Here is a 19,057-nt window from a genome sequence, read left to right as displayed (position 1 = left end):
GGAGGCAGCAGGTGAGCGGGGCGGGGCTCGGCTCAGCTCTCCTGAGGGCCCTGAGAGAAGCCGGCCCGTTTCGCCTTTCTTTCATTCGTCGGCCTCGAATTGCTCCGGTTGTGCGAGGCCCGGGGCTGAGGCCGGTGACGTTGCGGTGCTTCTGTCGGCGGGTTGCAGTCACGTGCGGCTCCCGCTGCTGGGGGGGCGGGTGAAGGCCGTGTGCTGTGACCGTTCCCGCTGCCTGAAAAGGGAGCGGCCTATTAGCAAATACGGCCTCTCAGTAAGCGGTTGATCACGGTGAGCTCCGTCTTTCTCCACAGCCCCTCTCCCAAAGCCGCCATGGATTATCTCTCCAAGCCCGGCTTCCTCAGCATCCTAGCGGGGGTTGCCTGCGGTGTGTGCCTGGGATGGGGCATCCGCGGGCGGCTCCTGCGGCAGCACCGCGCCGTGGCGGCGTCCGCCGGCGCCTGTGGGACCGAAACCAACGTCATGGGAGAGTCGGGAGAGTTCAAGATGGTGCTGATCGTCCGCAACGATCTGAAGATGGGGAAGGGTAAAGTAGCGGCGCAGTGTTCCCACGCGGCCGTTTCTGCCTACAAGCAGGTTCAAAGGAGGAACCCCGAGCTCCTGAAGCAGTGGGAGTACTGCGGGCAGCCCAAGGTGGTCCTCAAAGCTCCCGATGAAGAGACTCTGATTCAGCTCCTGGCTGATGCCAAGCGCCTGGGACTGACTGTGAGCTTAATACAGGATGCTGGTCGCACTCAGATAGCGCCAGGCTCCCAAACCGTCCTCGGTATCGGGCCGGGACCTGCTGATGTAGTAGATAAAGTTTCTGGTCATCTAAAACTCTTCTGAGCTGGGGAGCAAAGGAATTTGAGCGCACTGGTATAGATGAGGAGCGCTGAAGGGATAAAATCCCAGATTTGGGATGTTTCAGTGTGTTCTCCCAGTAGAAATAAAGTTACCATTTTTTTGTAAAAGATGTAAATTTGCAAAGCTTAATACTGTTGATGAGTTTTTCTAGCTTGTGTATTGCACTCTGAAGTGGGAAAGATGGTATGGGGAGGAAGTTTTTCACACAGAGGGTGGTTTTGCACTGAAACAGGTTGCCCAAGGAGGTTGTGGGTGCCCCATCGTGCATTGCCAGGCTGGATGTGGCTCTGGGCAGCCTGGTCTGGTGGTTGGTGACCCTGCACATAGCAGGGGGTTGAAACTAGATGATCACTGGGGTCCTTTTCAACCCCGGCCATTCTATGATTTTAGGCTTGGTGGAGTTGGGAAAAATGGTGCTGACAGTTTTACTACCCAAAAGAAGGAATCCAGTATTTTTAAAACTTGTGCAGTGGATCGAGAATTTTGAATTGTGTGAAGTTCACTGGCTGACCAGCAGCTACAGGGAGGCATAAGTGAATAAGGCTTGTGCTAAAAATAAGTTTCCCCCCCACCCTTTCCTTTGCATAAGTATTGTTGTTGTTTTTTGTTTGCTTTTTTGAAAGACATTGAATTCAAAGAAGGTTACATCCTGAAGCAGCTGAAGATTGCCCCACTCAGATGGAGAGAGCTGTAGCTACATTATGGTGTTGTTTCCACTATGGCAGCTGATGCAATACCTTGTAACTGGTATGAGACTGAACAAGTTAAACAGGGTTTGCAGCTCAATGCTTAAGAGCCAGTAAACACTTCTAAAGGGAGGATGCAAGCTGCACTCTTTTCTGGATGAGGCTGTGCAGCTTCTGCATCTGTAGGAAGCTGCACACAGTCAGTGTTCCCAATTCAGCCAATGCCATGGGAGTTACCCACACATAAACAGTTCATCCTATAGGAACTAATCTTAACCTCTGAGGAGCTGCTAATCCTCAGTAAGATACGATTTCAGGAAACACTCGATTTTGGAATTTAACTGGGCAGAGTTAAAATCACACTGGTGCAGAGGTTGTACCTCTGCTCAACTGACACCCAGTACAACCAAAGTTCATATGAGCAAGCAGGAAGGAGACTGAGCCTCAAATCTGGAACCTGATGTTGACAACTGCTCCTGGTTAAGAGACAGAAGTGTCTACAGCTCTAAGAGGGTCAGTGCTCTAACATCCATTACACTCAAATATGACAGTATTCATAGAGAAACATTTAAGTCCATTTTATTTGAAGCTAAATATATTTAAGGCAACTTACATACCTAGAACATAATCTCAATTTAACTGACACACCCTACTACAATCCTAATGTATCATCTGGTCAAAGATGCTGCAGTTGACCACAATGCAGCTCACTACTGAAAAGTGCTATTCTCTTCTGTCTGGCATAATCTTTCTATAGAAAAAGCATTATGTATTTTCTTGTATTGTCCCTTCAGTGCAAGACACCACTCATGGTCTCCATTGCTGCTATTCTAATGGCCCCTCCTACCCTTAAGTGTATGCACCTGTATGCCCCATACTACTAGCATTGTAATACTTGGTTTGAGGTTGAAGGTCTTTTTTGAAAACAGTAAATTGAAGCTACTACTATGCAGCATGTCCACAGTCCAGTAATTTATTTTTAAATTGAGTAATTTCAAATTGCACAAACAAAACTGAACAGCAATATGCTTGAATTCTCTCTTCTGTACACTCAAAACAGTGATCTAAAACACCACAATATCCAACATACACAAACCTCAGGGCAGGGTTAGTAAATACACAGATTGGAATCATGGTGCTCTGTTCCTGAATGGAATGTCCCACAAAAGCACAGGATACAGCACAACATAAGGTCATCTGTTACATATGGAGTGAGCAAAAAGACACTAGCATTTTCTATATGCATAACTGGAAAAACCTGCATAGGTTAAGGAAAAAACTTTTACTCATTTTTAAGTCAGGCAAGGTTGTCTGTATGCATTTTAAATTCTTTTAGAGCTATGCAATCCAACCAGGGTAGGATATGCTGATTAGTGTTGTCTCTGTCAGCAGTCTTGCAAGGTCAAATACAAGTATCTTCACTTCAGCTTTCTCTGAATATACAGTGAGACTTAAATGCATTTAGAATAGACAGTACATACTGTAAGCTGCTCACATACGATGAACTTAAGATTCAATATTAGAGTTTAACACTATAGAGTGCAAATCAGAATCTTCACAATAGACTTAATGGTAATAAGCAGTCCTGCAAAAGCCCACTTGAACAAAGTTGTTTAAACTATTCCCCCTTTTAAAGTAAAGTCTAAATGACATGGAATGTGAAAAAGATTTAACATAAGTGATTCAAATAGTTTGCGCTAGAAAAAACAGTCCTTCATGAAATAAAGGTTACAAGAACACGAGGCAGAACTCTTTGCTTTTTCCCTGTTATGAGTTAAAGCGGGGAGGGACGGTGGAGTTTCAGTAAGAAAATATGCTAGCTCCAAACAGACTTGTGCTGCACCTTACATGCTGTACCCAAAGCCCGGCTGCGGTTGCCCATATGGTGGTGCGGTGTAACCATAGCCAAAAGGTGCTTGTGGAGGAACTGCAACACTGGGTCCTGCTGTCAACATGAGTTGTGGCTGACCTGGAAGACAGAACAGACAGAAGTTTATGCTAGGTACCGACAGCTCAGATGGAATTCCTGCAGCTTCCCTTTTGACTTCTGTGTGTTCAACAATAATTCCCTATGACTGACTTAGAGTCTTCAGCAGCTGGGATGGATATTTCCCCAAAAGATTTCAGATGGTCAGATGCTCAATTGCTAAGCATGCCTAAAGAAACACTGCTATGAGATTTTTTTGCTTTGGAGAGAATATAGATCAAACTACTCATCAGTTTAGTACTCAGAGCTAAGTCTTGAAACATCACACCCAGTGGCTTTACAGCCAATAGTCCACAAGTATCACACTGCTTCAGGATGCAGTGCTGGCATAGATGCCAGCTATGGACTGAAGGCTCCTTTATCACTCGTTAGAATTCCTATTTGTAATTAACAATTGTAATTAGAATCAGTGGAATAATCTGGATATGAATATCCAAGATAATAAATAGCAAGATCTAAATAATGCACTTCTAGGACAGCTCCCATGCTACTTCCCTCAAGAAAACCTTTCTGTAATGGGACATGAGTCTTAAATCCTGTAGTCCCCGTACAGTCTTAGCAGCAGTACCGTAGTTGTACTTCAGAACACGTTTCCTTAAGACTTGCTTTCACATGAAGAACATTTCTTGGAAGAAATAGAGAAGTGCTGATATAAAAGCCAAATATATTACAACACATGAACCACAATATTACCATAAACAATAGGTTGTGTTTCAGTAGCTTGCTCCTCTTCCTTTCTCAAGGACTCTGATGCATCCAGTTTATCCACCTGGAATCGAGACCAACAATTAAAACAACTCCTCTAGATGAGGTACTTATTCATGGCAGAGAAGTGGAAAAGCCTTAGTGGTATGTTAACACCCATCAAGAAAAGGAGACCATTTACAAATTCAGATCAATTCAAGTAGCAATGTTGGTACTGGTGCAGTCAAGATTGTCCGTTTCCTGAAAAAAACCCTTAATTGAGGGATTTGTGGAACTTCATTGAAAGTGGCTCCAGGCTGAAGCTCTGTATGAAAGGTCCCATACTGGACTAGAGCTACTTTGACATCAGTAAGCTCATGAGTGACTGTTGCTCCAACTGCTCCAAACCAACAGCCTGAAGTCACAAACTCAGATTTTGGCACAGTGTCAGCTGGAGATCTTTGGTGCTGGAGCAACTGCTAGGACAGAGTTCAGACCTGGAGAGGTTTCCCTGAATATAACGTTGAGGCAAAGTAATCTGAAGTTGGTATTTGTATGGAGCAGACTGCAATAGCATCCGACATGTCACTTGAGCCTCAAGATTTCACTTTCCAAACCCATTCACTCATGCAATTTAAGTTCAAATGCAGAGAATGCATGTGTATAAGACTTGCTTTTTTCCACTCTAGAACTGTGTGGCAGTCAGCCTAAACCCACAAATACTCAACTTGTGCGAGCTTTACACACAAAAACAGGACAAGACTAGCCAGCTTCACTCTGCTGCACAGCAAGTGGGATTGTGCTGTTAGCCCCCCCTACAAAAAGGAAGAGAAGAAACTTCTTCTGCAGTGAAGTACTGTTTGCTACTAAAACAGATACCAGGAAACTCAGCATTGCTATGGTCTAAGGCAGGCCCTGAAACTAAAACCATACAAATTAGGTATTGATATTTTACCTGAGAGATAAGATTTAGAGTGAAGTCAGAAACAATCGCGCCAATTACTTTGTAAAACAGTAAGACAACTCGCAAACCAGATTAGTCTTTCATTTCATGTGTCCTTAATAAAGGAGCTTGAAGATAGGTCCTCCTGTACTTACACAGGGTCAGCATTACTTGTTCAGTTACAACATCCACGAGTTGAACAGTTTTCAGTGTAACTGTGCTACCTTAGCAATTACCTGCAGGCAGCGCTACCAGCTTTCTTCCTTCTTAATTGCAAGTTACAACATGTGTTCCTTAAACCTGTTAATTTGTAACCTCAATTAGAGGCAATACTCCAGGAAGTGGCGTTAAGTCCTGAGCTTTGAGTTCATTCATTGCTCCGGCTTCCACAGCAAGCCTTTTTGTTGTCTCACACCGGTATCTGGCTTGCTGTTGTCAAAGTGCATGAGTGTATCCTTTAAGACTCATTTCCAGAAACCGTGCTGAGAATGCACTGGTTTTAGCTCAAATAGTAACACAGTGAACATAAAAGCACAAGTTTAGAGATGCAGATCCAAGGAGAATGTGCAGAGATTGCTAATCAGCAGAGGCTTTTGGTTTACATACACTTGGAAAGCCTCCAGCCCAGGACATTCCATGCATTTTTGACCCAGTTTTGATGCCTCTCCTCAAAGTTAAACAAACAATTCCAAGAACAAGTCTGTAACCAGCCTGCAGGATGGTTCTTACAGCACTTGCTTGAGCTTCATCAGGTTCAGTACCCTAACACACTTGTTACAAGATTGTTTAAAAGGCTTTTCCACAGGGACTGCAATAAGCTGCAGAGGAAAAGTAACATGCATTCAATGTTATTGTGTTATGTGTGCATGAAAAAGAGGCAAAAGTACTGAAGCAGGAGTGAGGTCTGAAGATGACTGCCATACAGGCTCCCCCCAAAAACCACACGCAGCCCACAGCAATGCCTTGTAGCTTAAGGATAGTGGGATGTAATTGCAATGACTGCTACACATGCGTAGTTTATGCAAACACTGCAGTTCAATTACCTTTTTTCACACACACGCTTTCTTACTGCCTCACTTACTAGCTGCTGAAGGACCTTACACTATGCATTTTAGTCAGGTTAGCCTTGAGTTCCAGTGGTGTATTTACAGTCATCTCATCACCAAGCAGCAGTTTGCACATAGTCCATCTTGAAGCCATTTGTCAGTTTGTTTGCCCTTTGCTCAACCACGTTAATAGAAAACTAAAACTTGGGCTGGTTTTGAGGAGAATTGAAGTGGTATTTGTACAGAAGAAGATGGACAGAAGCCTTAGAGATTACCCTTAGGAGGGGCAACATTGCATAGCAAAAGGCAAGTCCCACAGTAGCCTCAGTAAGAAGTCTAAATTACTTTTTTTTTTTTTTTTAAACAGGTAGCAAAAGAAATTTAATGAAGCTGAAGAGCTTGGAAGGCAGTCTTGTTTCTTTTTGTACCACTAAAAGAAATTTACTACAGGGAAGGGAACCACAGACTTGGTCTAAAAGCTGGGGTTTTAAGTTACTACAGGATCTAGAGCACCATGTGGATTAAACTAGCACCATAAGAACTGGACACCTGAATGAGGAAGAGTCTCTTCTGAAGCAGCTAGTATCTATTCTGCCTACTGTCAGCACACATTAGTAATGGTCAAGAGATCAGAAACTGGATCACAGTCATTTAATCAGCAAATGCTATTTTGCTTTATGGCTCAGAGACGGTTGAGAAGACTTATTTATTCCTTACTGTAGGTCATTCTTCTGGTCAGTATGGCAGTCAGAAAGCAAGATTTGTTTATCCCTTTGACATCAGGTTGACTGTGATCCAGCTGATCACCTGTTCGCCCTTCCTGAGGTTCTATTAGCTTATTAGTAGCAATGAATCTACTTTTGTCCTACTGCACTAGCTACTCATGAAGTTAAACGATTTGCATATGCTTTAGTGATATTTTGTTTGGGGAAAAAGCAGTAGCAGCAGTGTAATAAACGTAGGAAAGAAAAAAAACTCATGCAGAATCCTTAGACTTAGTCCTCCAGACTTAAAGATGGAAAACAAGAATCAACTTTCACCTTTTCCTTTATTGCATCAACCTGCAAAGGAATTCAGAAGGTGCAGCTTAGAAAAATCAAATTCCATATTTAGCATATAAGAGGTAGAAACAAAAGTGTCAGGGAAGAAATAATTAAGGTACAGGAGAGTGAAAATAAAGATACACCAGAAGTATCTGCTTTAAAAAGGCAGCTCTGCTTGTTGCCAGATTGTACTGCATTGATTTCATTAGCTAACTAGAATTACAACCTAACCTTTCAGTAGGTCACATTTTAATCTAAGAATCCTACTCCAGGACTACCAGTCCCAAGAGAGGCCTAGTAATACCTCAGTACATCAGGCATATCTGATAAGCAACATTATTGCTTAGACAGCTCCCACCTCCCCCAAAGTACAGCATTTAAGGATAGCAGATTTCTAGGACTACAGAGTCTTGCCTCTATGCGTAACAGCCAGGCAAGTCTACTAGACAAACAGGCACTGTGGACTTCACTGACTCTAGCACTGAACTAAATTTTTACTTCTCATAGAAGAGTTTTGAACATTAAGGGATTTAGGCCATTTCATCTACTAACATACACTAACAGCCTCAGCAGGACAAATTCTGCAATTGACAGCTAGCATTTAGCTGTGACTAATCTGGTTCAAGTCTGCCAGAACACTACCAAGCATTTTTGCCATCCTAATGCAACTGCAAGCAAGAGTTGAGTCAAACAGATAGTTAGTGTCATTAAGCATCAGAGCCATGTTTTAAAGTTAAATGCACAGCAGACAAAGTTAACTCAAGTTCTAGCTATAATAAAGCTTTTTTAGTATACAGACTAGAATTTAGTTAGCTTATTCCCTGCTGGGATTTCCAATTGACATGGCATATAAAAAGCCTGAATCCTGGAGCTACTTAAGACACTGCCCACGGTCAGGCAAATACTACTGATGCATGTTCTGCAACTGGTAGAAAGGGCGGAGTCTGCAAATGTTTCAGTCTCTTAGAGGGCGAAGTCTCTCCCCAGATGGACTGAAAAATAAGTGTGGACATGGACAGACAGACATTTGACAAAGCCCATATCAATGTTAGTAGCAAGCAGACAGTCTCAAGGCATACGCACCACAGTGACTAACAAGCTTTCAGTGGTGGAGAAGCACCTGCTCTTACCTTGGTCAAGTACTCCTTCATGACCTGAATAAAGTATGGCATGGCAAAGTCCATGATGTTGTGCCTCCACGCTGTTTCCAAGACAACGTCAGGCCTTAAAAGATCATAGCAGGTGAAGAGACAAGCACCGAAGCACTCTTTCTTGTTCTCCTGCAAGAACCACTGCAACAATTCTTCTGCCAACTCAGTATCTTTGGATTCTGAAGCATATTGCATTGCATCCTACAACAGGAGAGAGACTGGTTAGCTTAATGTACCGAGGTACATTCGCTGACATGGATGTGGTATTTAACTAAGCTGCAACATATTACTGACATTAGCAGAGAAGAGGCATTCTACAATTTGTTTCTAAGAATTCTGCAGCAAGATTTGCCAGATTACTAAGAGTACCAAGAGGCACCACCTAGTGGCATCCACAAAGATGCAGCTCAACTGGAAAGTTAAGAGATCAAATTGGAGAGTTTGGGAGTTAGTTGAAAGACCTCAAATAAGTCAAGTATACTAAACCAGATCTGCATATGTGTCTTACCTTATACAGTCTGTCCTTCTTACAGAGTTCCACACTTTGCTTCCAGCGATTGTTTCCTTTGAACAGATACGCAGCAATCCTTCGGAACTCTATCAGCTCGTGTTTCTCCAAACGTTGAGCAAGAGAAATGTTGTCAAAGTTGTCATAAGCATCTATAGAAGTCCTAAGGGCCTGAGTCAAGAGCAACAAAAGTTACTCACATCTCACAAATACAATTGCATCCTCTAAGATGTATGGAAAATAATTGCATCTTTATTCTGTATTTGTAATTCTAAGAAGACAAAGTATTCTAACTAGACCTGCAGAAAGATCTATTTTTTTTTGGTCAAGCTAGCATTTGACACATATGGAGCTCAGAGTATTCCAGTTTATACGTTTCAGCAGTGATTGTTGAGGTTAAGACACTGAATATCTACTGTACAGCCTACAAACAGTACAAAAGCTAGACATAATAGATTGACCTTTCTTCAAATTCTTTCTTTAGCATCCATTGTTTTCTTAAAATAAAAGCTAGATCTGTAACACTCAAAGTAGGAATCTGCCACGCTCCTCAGTAGGAATAACCCAGAAAGCTTCTGAGAAGCCACTGACAGTTCTTCACTTAATCCTTCCCTAGCCATGGCTAGCCCTGCTTGAAGCCACAAAGAACACATACACTTAAGGAATGTAGGTTAACAGCAAGCAGGCCGAACCTACCGGAAACAAGAGAGAAAGCAGTGTTTCTAAACATTAAAGACAGACTTAGAACACTAGGTTAATACTGACACAGAAGCCAGCTTGAACTTCATCTGAAGTTCACAAGTAGATCCTTCTGTTTTGAATCACACATAACACAAATCCATTTCTGTTTCAGCAACTACCCTTTCAAGACAATACATACCTGGTAGTCTTCTTCAATAATGAAGAGGTTGTTCAGGGACTCATTCACTGATTTGTTGTTGTGATTTTGAACAGAGCGCAAGTAAGGTTTAACCAGGGGTAACTGTTTAACCTTCAAGGAAGCAGACAGATAAACTTAAGTCACAGTTGTTCTTCTAGACACCCCTTAGCATCCTCCCTGACAGGCAGTGAAGTAGCAGAATGTTTTAAAATGCTACTATAGCTAAATACTTTTCCAATTGCAACTTATTATTTGATCTGAGTAGTAGAAAATTTACCTTGGTGAAGAAGGTAACAGCACGAGTATGGTCAAGTCGAGGGGACAATACCATCAGCAGATCATTGAGCAACAGAGGTTTGAATTCCAAATAGAATTGAACTGCTTTGTAGTACAGCTCCACATTGGCCACCTAGAGATGAACAAGGATGTACAGTAAGAGCAGAAACTTGATTGTAAAGGAATCCCAATGAATTATGGGCACAACCTTAAGACATTCCAGCACAACCAAGCCACAAATGCAAGACTGTCTACAGAAGTCTTCTTAGTTACTGTAGTTCTCTTGTTTTGAAATTATGTGGCAGTACCAAGAACTTTCAATTTTAAACAGACTACAGCTGAAGAATGGAAGTGCACATAAAGTTTAAAAGTTTACCTCCTTCCACTAGGAAAGTAATACCTTAGTTATGATATCTTTGAATTGTCCTTCTTTCCAAGCATCTGTTGGGTGATTCATCATCGTGATTATGGCATTATCATATTCTTCATACTTATCATATAAGAACACCAATTCAGCCCAGAGATGGGCTTGTTCTGCAGCTCTCAGAACCTAAGCAAAGGGCATTTTAGAAATTCCAATCAATATACACATATATTGCTATCAGCATCCAACAGTACTCAAGTGTTGCTATTGCAAAAGCTAGGGTACACACAATCCTGACAGATGTGTTTTAAGTTTCAGGTTTAACAAGTCTGAGGCATCTCACCTTGGGGATGTTGACTCTGGACCAGAACAGTTCCAAGTGCTCCCTCATTTTCTGTGGTTTGAACTTGGAGTAAAGAATTGCTAACTCTGTAAACATCCCCATGTGCGCTCGCTCAAGTCCAAGTGCTGCTTCCAACATAGTTATCAGCTCTTCAAAGTAGCCACGATCCTAAAAAACACAGTTAGAGATGTTTCACATTAGGAACAAATCTGACTGACTGTCAGCTTTACTCTAAGTTCTCTTCTGGCAACACAGTCTTTGACTGTAGAATAGCAGCTTAATTACCTGGTAATAATTGATAAGCTCTTCCAACTCATCTGCATGCACTACAATATGAAGTCCACACATCTGGGCCAGGCGGAATTCTTTTCCATCAACACAAGCAAAGCAGACCTGGAAAGGACAATTGTGTTACAGCTTGTAAAAAGCCTCTGAAGAGGCTAGAGCTTTGGAGTTCTTTAACTTCTTCAGGCAGTAAGTTTACCTCTTTCCACGTGCGAGTACTGTTTGCTTTCCGAGCACCATCCACAGCCGCCTGGTATTCACCTAGGTGAACTAAAGTTGAGGCTAAACGGCCAAAGTTGGACACATTGTTATACAACAGCTTAGCAGCTTCATACATCTTTTCATCATAACAGCGATCACCAACCTGTAGGAGAGCATAACCAAGTTATAAGAGCTGTTCAGTCAGATTTAAAATATGTAGCATTCAAGCCATTATCAAAACGGAAATGCCTTTAAGGTTCAAGACCTACGTATCCAAAGAGACAGAAGATCCAATGCCACTTTACAACAACATCCACTGCTGACACAGCACAACTGAAAATCAGTTTCACTCACTTGCTGGATATGTGCATTGTTTGGTCCATTGATAAATTCTTCTAGCTCTGCCAGACGGTTTGTTTTAGCAAGAGCAAAGATTAATTCCGTTTCCACATATGATTCCCGGGCCTTCTTGCGTGCCATCTGAAGATATTTCACCAGTTCTTCCCAGTTTCCTATCAAACAGAGTTCAGAATGTTTACTTCTCATCACTGAGATCACAGGTGCTTTAGTTATACTACCACCTCAACCTACTTTTCCATAAATAGTTCAATAGACATCCCCCAACAATTAAGGCCAGCCTTTATACTGCATGTGCTACATTAGATAAGGTCACTTTTTGACAGGCCAATTGAGTCAATTATTATTATGGTATTAACTGCATGCAAAGACCTCCTTAGAAGCAACTGCTCTGACAGAAGCCTCCAGCTATGTAAAAAAGGTAGCCACAAGACAAATAATTATCTGCAAAATCAGTACAGTATCTTCTCCCACCCTTCTTTAGGGCAGTCTTTGAAGGATCAGATTCTTCTGCTTACATCAAGAAATAGGTTTGGCAGAACTGCAGTTTCTGCAGCATCGTGCAAAAAAAAAAAAATTAAGCAAAATCAACAGCAAAATTTTATATAAAACTTCATCATACCACTGGCATTGGCAGCTTGAACAACTTCCATGTACGAGGAAGGATCATCTGCTTTAATGTATGAATCAATTGCTTCCTTTACCATCCCTTTCTGAAGCTGTGCTTTAGCCAGCTGACTCCACACAGCAGGCTCATTGCAGCGTTCAGCAAATTCATACGCACGATCCAGGTTTCCAATGTGCTCTATTAATACCTACAGAGAGGGTTACCATGATCAGTCACTGTCTATTAAGTTTTACAAGATACTAAGATATGTGTTTCATATTACAGCTCTTCAGTAAATCCACAGTTGCTTTTAAAAAAACAGACAACACTACATAATGCACACAGTACTAACAATTTTATGCTTAAGAAGTTTCCCTCACTATAGGATTGGATACACACCAAATACTGGTTCTACTTCACAGGACATGACACAGAGCAGCTTTTGGTGCTAACTGGTGTTAACTACCAAAGTCACAAGTTAACAACAAAGTCCTCATGTGAGGATGCACATATCACAGTTATTACGGGCAGATTTTAAAATACCTGTACAGCTGATGTGTTCACATCAAACTTCCTGAAGATGGCAAACGCCTCCTCAAAGAGCTCATTACTGATAGCTATATTGGCTATGTCTGGAGCATCATAGTTATCCAGGCGATTGATGTATTCCATGACACGGGTGCGATCAGCCTTAATAGCTGTAAGAATTAGCAGGTTCTGCAAGTTCCTACACAGAGAAAGAAAATACTCTTCAAGTAAATCAAGTAAAGAACAAGAGATTCACCCTCTCTTCTGGAGAAGTTCCTAGTTTGCTTGCTGTTCCACATTACAGCAGTTCAACGCTCACATCAGGTATAAATTCAAGTTTCTTGTGACCCGGTTCTGACATTACACACCTGTGCTCACTGAATACAGAGTTATCGAGAACTATTTTCTCCAGCAGTTCAATAAGCTCATTGGGAAGATCTGCAGTCATGAAGGCCTTCACAGTAACAGACACCTCCTCAGGATCCTGGGTCTCTGACAATGCAGTCTGTACAACCTGTGGGCAGAGTCATTGACAATTCAGGTCAGTCAGGTGCAAGCAAGTCAGGTTAGGACAGTAAAGGCTTTTAGGATTGTAGCTGTTGTACCTGGTCAATTAGTGGTCTTCTATACGGGTTGCTTTCCAGCAGCACACTGGCCCACAGTTCAGGGTCTTTACGGCGAACTAAGTAGCGGGAAAGGCTTTTGAAGAGAGAGTTCTCATTGCACACCTAGTGAAAGGCAAAGGCTTTTTAGAATGAAGTCACAACCACTTAAGCCTACTACTAGCTGACAAACTAATTGTACTGCAACATCAAATTAGCTCCCCTGAGATGCAGGCTAGAAATCTCAGGCTTTGATACCACCACTAGCCCCCCATTCTAGAATTTCCAGGGGAAAATCCCATTTCTCATTCATGTGCAGAGGGCCAATCAAACAGCTTCCTATTCTGATGCAAGTGAGCAGGTTCTAGCTTAGTACTTCTTAGGAAGTAAATGCTGCTGTCAACCATAAGCCCAAAGTACTTATCCCCATGATATTCCTGCTAGCACTTAACCCACAAGTCCACTGTTTGGGCATACATACATTGATCAGCTCCAAGTCACACTGTCCACGTTCATAAGCCACGCAGGCCAGGTGCGGGTCCCTCTTCTCACAGTACTTGCCAACAACTCGGCTATCATAGTAAGGATTCTCACGCAAAAATCTTTCTGGGTTGTTGTTGCTATCAATGTATATTTTGGCCAATGCATTGTGTGTTGCAGGCTCCTCACAACCCTCATGAATTCTTGCCTCCAGCCAGGGCAGGAGTAGTTTCAGCCTGGAAGAAAGGTGGGTTTTCTCGCATTAAAGGTTGAGTAAGTAACCACTTGTATAGTTTCTTCACTGTGAAAGTCAGCTTCAGTGTATAAAGAAGTCAGTAATTAAACCAGAGTTTCAGTACTCCATTTTGGCTTCAATTCTGTTTCACTACTGAAGTCTACTTAATGAAGGTCCTCACATCAGCCAAGAATTAAAGCAGACTGCTGCTGCTTTCTCACCCAAAGACAGCTTCTGGCTGTCATTACCAGATTTAGTTACTTAATGAGGACATGCATGGATGAATGAACATTATAACCATTAGCAGTCTAGCAGTATTAGGAGACTTGCAGAAATTTAATACCTGTTTCTTTTCTCAACTTCTGCAACAAGTTCATCAGTTGAAAACTGGCCTCTCACTACAAGGATAAGGTTCTTTATCACATCTTCAGAGCAATCCACATCAAGCAGTCCCCCAATAACAACAGGCAGGCGGCTTGGATTCACCTAAATAGGATCATTTTAAGTCATCAGCATGTTGTCATGCAGCACAGATAGTCAATACTTCTCCCAAGAACACCACATAAAGGGTACTTTGCTCAGAGCAACCTCACCTTCTTACCCTTTTCTCCCATTTCCCGAGTTCTGAGTACAGGAAAGAAAACAAATCAATTCTCCAGTCATAACAGTCAGTGGCTCACTAGTGCTCGCTCCCCACAGGAAGAGCTGCTGAGCAAACTAATTTGTCCCTGGAGGAAACTGTACAGGAGAATTGCCTGCCCTCTCTGCACCAAAGTTGGAAGTTAAAATCATCTTAAGAAACCCATAGCTATTCTACCAAGTCTTCCTTCTTTATGAGGCACATTACCAGGGTTACTGCTCAGTTTGACTGGAGAATAAATAAAAGATGTGACTCCCATAAGGGTTAGCTTGTCAGAGGCCACTAGTAGATACTTAGACATCACTCAAGTATGAGACTTTTTGCCAAATAACTACCAACATTATGCTTATAGTTGGATACAGTACTAGAAAGGTTGATCAGTTTGACTCACTAAAGCCAAGTGACCAGTTGGAGCTTACCTTCTGTACATATATCTCAATATATTTTTGGAGATTATTTCTATATAAGTACAGCACCAAGTCGTGGACAAAGTCGAAGCGATCACACACAATGATGAGCGGTAGCTGGTCAGTGAGTTTAGCTTCCTACAAGGAGAAGAACTTCCATTATTTGGTTTTGTTCTCAGACTTAAGCAGACAAATACAACTGAACTTGAAAGTTCAAAATTCAATGGTTAATCAAATAACAGTGTATTACTTCTTGTTTGCAATATGCAGCAAAACGGAGTACTCAGCCCATATCAGGGCATACAGCAAGAAGCCTTCTGAAGTTTAATTGTGGTTCTTTGCATGGCAAGATCTATGAAGTTTTACAACACAGTACAGCTATTGTAAGTCTAAGCTCTAAGTAGCATTTTTAGTTGCCACTGGTGTTTGGTGTGCAGGATTAGCACTCTGGGATTTCAAAAGGAATTTAACCAAGACTTGAATTGTAGACCACAACAGAAAGCTTACAAACAGAAGTGACTTTAAGCGTCACGTGTCCTGTGGTACCTTGCAGCAATGGATTTAGAGAACAGTAAGAATCAAACTAGGACTAAAACTGTTAACCAGATTAAGTTAGCTAAAACTATTCCAAGCATCAGATGACAACAGTTACAGCACTAAAGCTTGCCTATGTGCTGGACACTAGTCCAGACATGTATTTCAGATCACTTATTTGAACATGCACATCCCAGAATATAATCCTACATGTACAAATTACAGTTAAGGAGTTTACACAGGGAGGCCTGTACTGGGAGATTTACCTGGTACATGTCCTGCACATTCCAGACACGGAACAGCACAAAAAACAATAGCTTTCATCAGGAATTTGACAGCTCGATAACTTAACTTAGCTGGCTTGATCAATTTACATACCTTACACCTCAGTGAAACCAGTGTTTTGTTTTGTTTTGTTGTTTTTAATAGAATTCTCATTTCAAATGAGTTTTGCCATCTTCAGATACGATCAGCAAAATCTAAGACTATACTATGTAACTGACAAACACGAAGGCAGGAAATGTTCCCAGATAAAGTTTTCCCCTCCCACACTGTTTCTACTACTTCTAACGAAGTTACATTCATCAATAAGCTCAGTGCTGATCATAGGCTATAGAATCTGAACTTAGAGTGCACTGTCTTTTTCCACTCTTCTCAATTATGTTAGAGATGCTCTGAATCCCAGCAGGAATGGTCAGTTATCATGTATTTACACCGACTGGCATATCCTAGCAGAGATAAACCACAGTTCACTTGGCTGAAGTTCCCAAAGGAAAAGACTTACTTTCACAAAGCTGCCTTATTTTGTTAACAATACAGACCACATTTTATCAGAACCCCAAACAATTCAAGGCAATCCACCACTATCCAAATGTTACCTTGAGGAAGTTTTTAACACGTTCTGGATCATAGCAGTTGCTTTCCCTGCAGATTCTTTCTACTTCTTTAATCTGTCCTGTCTTGCATGCAGCTTGAATATACTTGAAGTGCACATCTGGATCCTGGCTAAAGTTTACAATGGAGCCCAGGAAATAAAACAAACCTTGAAGGAAACAGTCAACATGTTATTTTGCTAGTATTTGATTGGAGAAATACTAGCTTCTGAGAAAGTCCGCCTAGTTTTCATTACAAGAAAACTTGAAATTGGATTACTGCAGAAGTTTACAAAGGCTACACAAATTTATGGTGAGCATTTTGGACAGAGGAAGAACGCTAGCAGTTTCTTCAATTGCAATACTGGACTTTTTAGGTTTCCTACAGCTCAAAGCTTTCTGGTAGCATTCAAAAGAACTGAAATATTCCAGACAACCAAGATATGCAACACTGAGTGTTGGTGCCTACTTAAAAGAGGAGTTTTAAGCTCTAGGTCAGGTTTCAAGATAGTTTTGAGGAAGAGGTACTTAAGCTAAATATGGCTTTCAACAGGTAAGACAGCCCTTCATATGCACTTGTACAAAGGTGAGCACTAACTCCTTTTGCTAGAGACAGGAGCATGAACTCACCTTCAAAGCTCTTGAAGGACTCAAACAGCTCAATAAGTGACTGTGTTGACAGCTGTTCGTGGTATTTTGAAGCTACCTGGACACAGATCTGCAGGTTCTGACGGATGTTGGCAGATAACATTGCACGCAGACACTCCAGCGAATCTTCTACTGACAAGGAGCCAAAGTAGTTCACTAGCCACTGCAGAAACACATCAGCCATTTCAGACCCAAGTAAAACACTGTACAAGCTGAAATCAGGGTAGAAAGAAATTATTAATAGCCTGGGTTTTGCTAGATTCAGGATATTTGATTTCATACCTCAGGATTGAGAAGATGAGTGTGAACTACTGCACGCTTGATGTCATACAAGTCTGTGAAGTGTTCGAGTGCTCTCTGCAGCAAGCCAGCTTTCTCACACAGCTGAGCTATGTGAGCCCGATCATAATGAGTAAACATTTGGTTTCCCAGGATAGCATCTGCAACCTAGAAGTAATAACCATCAGTTGCTACAGCACTGCCACATATCATTGCTTAGCTCCATATAAACAGCAACACACAGAAATTCTATCAAGAAATAATCTGAAGAGAAACTATCTTAGGGGTTTGAAGTACTTAATTAAAAAAAAAAAAAGGAATTATAATTTTACAGTTAAAGCACAGATGCTTTCATAATTTTACTTGTTTATCAGTGCCACTTGATACAGGCCACAAAAACTAGTGGCTAGTTCAGCTACAGACAAGCCTGATCCAGTATAACTCTCAAAGCATACCTGGGGTGCATGCATGAGGTTCATCTCAAGTAAACGTGTTTGCAGGGGACCTTCTGAGGGGCGATTATTCTTCAGTGCATCCAGTAAGAAGGCTGTGCATTGCTGAATTAAATTATATTCCATAAAAACATCCACAATCTGCAAGAAAAAGAAAAATTAGGCTTTTAATTTCGACCTGGAAACACACTTAAACAAAGTAACATTAATTGCAGCTTCTACTGCATAAAGCTGCCACTTACATTCTTAAAACTGAGCAAGAAACAGCATTGCCCCAGTGAAATAAGCCCAAACATGCCATTAGGGAAAGATTTTGAACTGTCTGTAATATAGCTCCTTTTACCAGTTTAAGGACTCGAGAGTTAACATTTCATAGCAGTAAAATTATTTACTTGTGTTATGTCTGCAAGAGGCTCTTCATCTTGAACAAGCATTTGGGCAAACTGCTGTCCTTGATCAGGGCTGATTCTCATTACGTTCCTCAGCAAGAAAATCCAATCTGGAGTATACCCAACCTGAAGAGATAATGAAAAGTAGTAATTCGGCAAGAGAACAAGCTTTGTTACATACAGAGCTCAGTAAGAGCCTCTGTCAGCAGCTTACACTACCCAGTCACAATTTCCTCATTTGGAGAAGGCTACATAGGGAAGTACGAGAGGATACACGTATGAAGTCCAAGAGTAATTAATAACAACCTTAAGATCTAAGAACCTTAGATCTAAGATACCAATTATTCTTAAACAGAGAATGGATATAGCAATCAAGTTTCCTCTTACCTTCTTAGCATACAAAACAATCTTCTGAACTTGTCCTGTTTCAGCAAAACACTGGATGACTTTGTTTGGAACATTGGCTCTCAGATAGACGCTAAGTGCTAGTGTAGGGTCTACAGATTTCACAAGGTCTCCCAGCTCCTCTGAGCACTCCAGCTGTTAAAAATAAATACAGTAAGACAACCCTGACGGTGTTACACTAAAGTGCATTATTATGTTCTCCCTTCTTTCTCTTCTTGTTTATTAAACAAACAAGAAAACATCAAGAATCATATTGATAGCATTATTTTGGAAGAAAATTGATAGATATTCATCTTATCTCAGCCATTTGATGACTCTAGTGCACTGAAGAGCTGCCCAGCTGAGTTTTCCTCTCTCTCAA

At 41.5% G+C, this 19,057-nt stretch overlaps 2 protein-coding genes across 2 annotated transcripts in view; one reads left to right on the top strand and one right to left on the bottom strand.

The window, feature by feature from the left end:
- Nucleotides 1–6: 6 nt before the first annotated feature.
- On the top strand, nucleotides 7–993 carry PTRH2 (peptidyl-tRNA hydrolase 2). Its single transcript, XM_003211831.3, has 2 exons — nucleotides 7–11; nucleotides 312–993. Exon 2 carries the CDS (start codon nucleotides 331–333, stop codon nucleotides 844–846), a length of 516 nt encoding a protein of 171 aa, XP_003211879.1. The 5' UTR covers nucleotides 7–11; nucleotides 312–330; the 3' UTR covers nucleotides 847–993.
- Nucleotides 994–2,500: 1,507 nt separating this feature from the next.
- LOC100551022 (clathrin heavy chain 1) overlaps nucleotides 2,501–19,057 on the bottom strand; it is a 17,571-nt gene continuing 1,014 nt past the window's right edge. Inside the window, exons 2-26 of the mRNA XM_031556494.1 lie at nucleotides 18,679–18,831; nucleotides 18,295–18,417; nucleotides 17,906–18,043; nucleotides 17,454–17,618; nucleotides 17,154–17,334; nucleotides 16,530–16,693; nucleotides 15,130–15,255; nucleotides 14,414–14,556; nucleotides 13,837–14,071; nucleotides 13,359–13,481; nucleotides 13,122–13,267; nucleotides 12,769–12,952; nucleotides 12,241–12,433; nucleotides 11,616–11,773; nucleotides 11,260–11,424; nucleotides 11,061–11,168; nucleotides 10,776–10,943; nucleotides 10,469–10,618; nucleotides 10,070–10,201; nucleotides 9,793–9,903; nucleotides 8,913–9,083; nucleotides 8,384–8,605; nucleotides 7,251–7,271; nucleotides 4,231–4,306; nucleotides 2,501–3,519 (exon numbers count right to left, since the gene is read on the bottom strand). Coding sequence (XP_031412354.1) covers nucleotides 3,395–3,519; nucleotides 4,231–4,306; nucleotides 7,251–7,271; nucleotides 8,384–8,605; nucleotides 8,913–9,083; nucleotides 9,793–9,903; nucleotides 10,070–10,201; nucleotides 10,469–10,618; nucleotides 10,776–10,943; nucleotides 11,061–11,168; nucleotides 11,260–11,424; nucleotides 11,616–11,773; nucleotides 12,241–12,433; nucleotides 12,769–12,952; nucleotides 13,122–13,267; nucleotides 13,359–13,481; nucleotides 13,837–14,071; nucleotides 14,414–14,556; nucleotides 15,130–15,255; nucleotides 16,530–16,693; nucleotides 17,154–17,334; nucleotides 17,454–17,618; nucleotides 17,906–18,043; nucleotides 18,295–18,417; nucleotides 18,679–18,831 — 3,681 coding nt within the window. The 3' untranslated portion in view covers nucleotides 2,501–3,394. The remainder of the gene's footprint in view (nucleotides 3,520–4,230; nucleotides 4,307–7,250; nucleotides 7,272–8,383; nucleotides 8,606–8,912; nucleotides 9,084–9,792; nucleotides 9,904–10,069; nucleotides 10,202–10,468; nucleotides 10,619–10,775; nucleotides 10,944–11,060; nucleotides 11,169–11,259; nucleotides 11,425–11,615; nucleotides 11,774–12,240; nucleotides 12,434–12,768; nucleotides 12,953–13,121; nucleotides 13,268–13,358; nucleotides 13,482–13,836; nucleotides 14,072–14,413; nucleotides 14,557–15,129; nucleotides 15,256–16,529; nucleotides 16,694–17,153; nucleotides 17,335–17,453; nucleotides 17,619–17,905; nucleotides 18,044–18,294; nucleotides 18,418–18,678; nucleotides 18,832–19,057) is intronic.

This window comes from Meleagris gallopavo, chromosome 21 (genome assembly GCF_000146605.3).
Source record: "Meleagris gallopavo isolate NT-WF06-2002-E0010 breed Aviagen turkey brand Nicholas breeding stock chromosome 21, Turkey_5.1, whole genome shotgun sequence".
Taxonomy (NCBI): Eukaryota; Metazoa; Chordata; class Aves; order Galliformes; family Phasianidae; genus Meleagris; species Meleagris gallopavo.
This window is presented reverse-complemented; position numbering and strand designations above follow the sequence as displayed.

Excerpts from the sequence above, each read along its gene's own strand:
- PTRH2 (XM_003211831.3), top strand. The coding sequence starts at position 331 with ATGGATTATCTCTCCAAGCCCGGCTTCCTCAGCATCCTAGCGGGGGTT.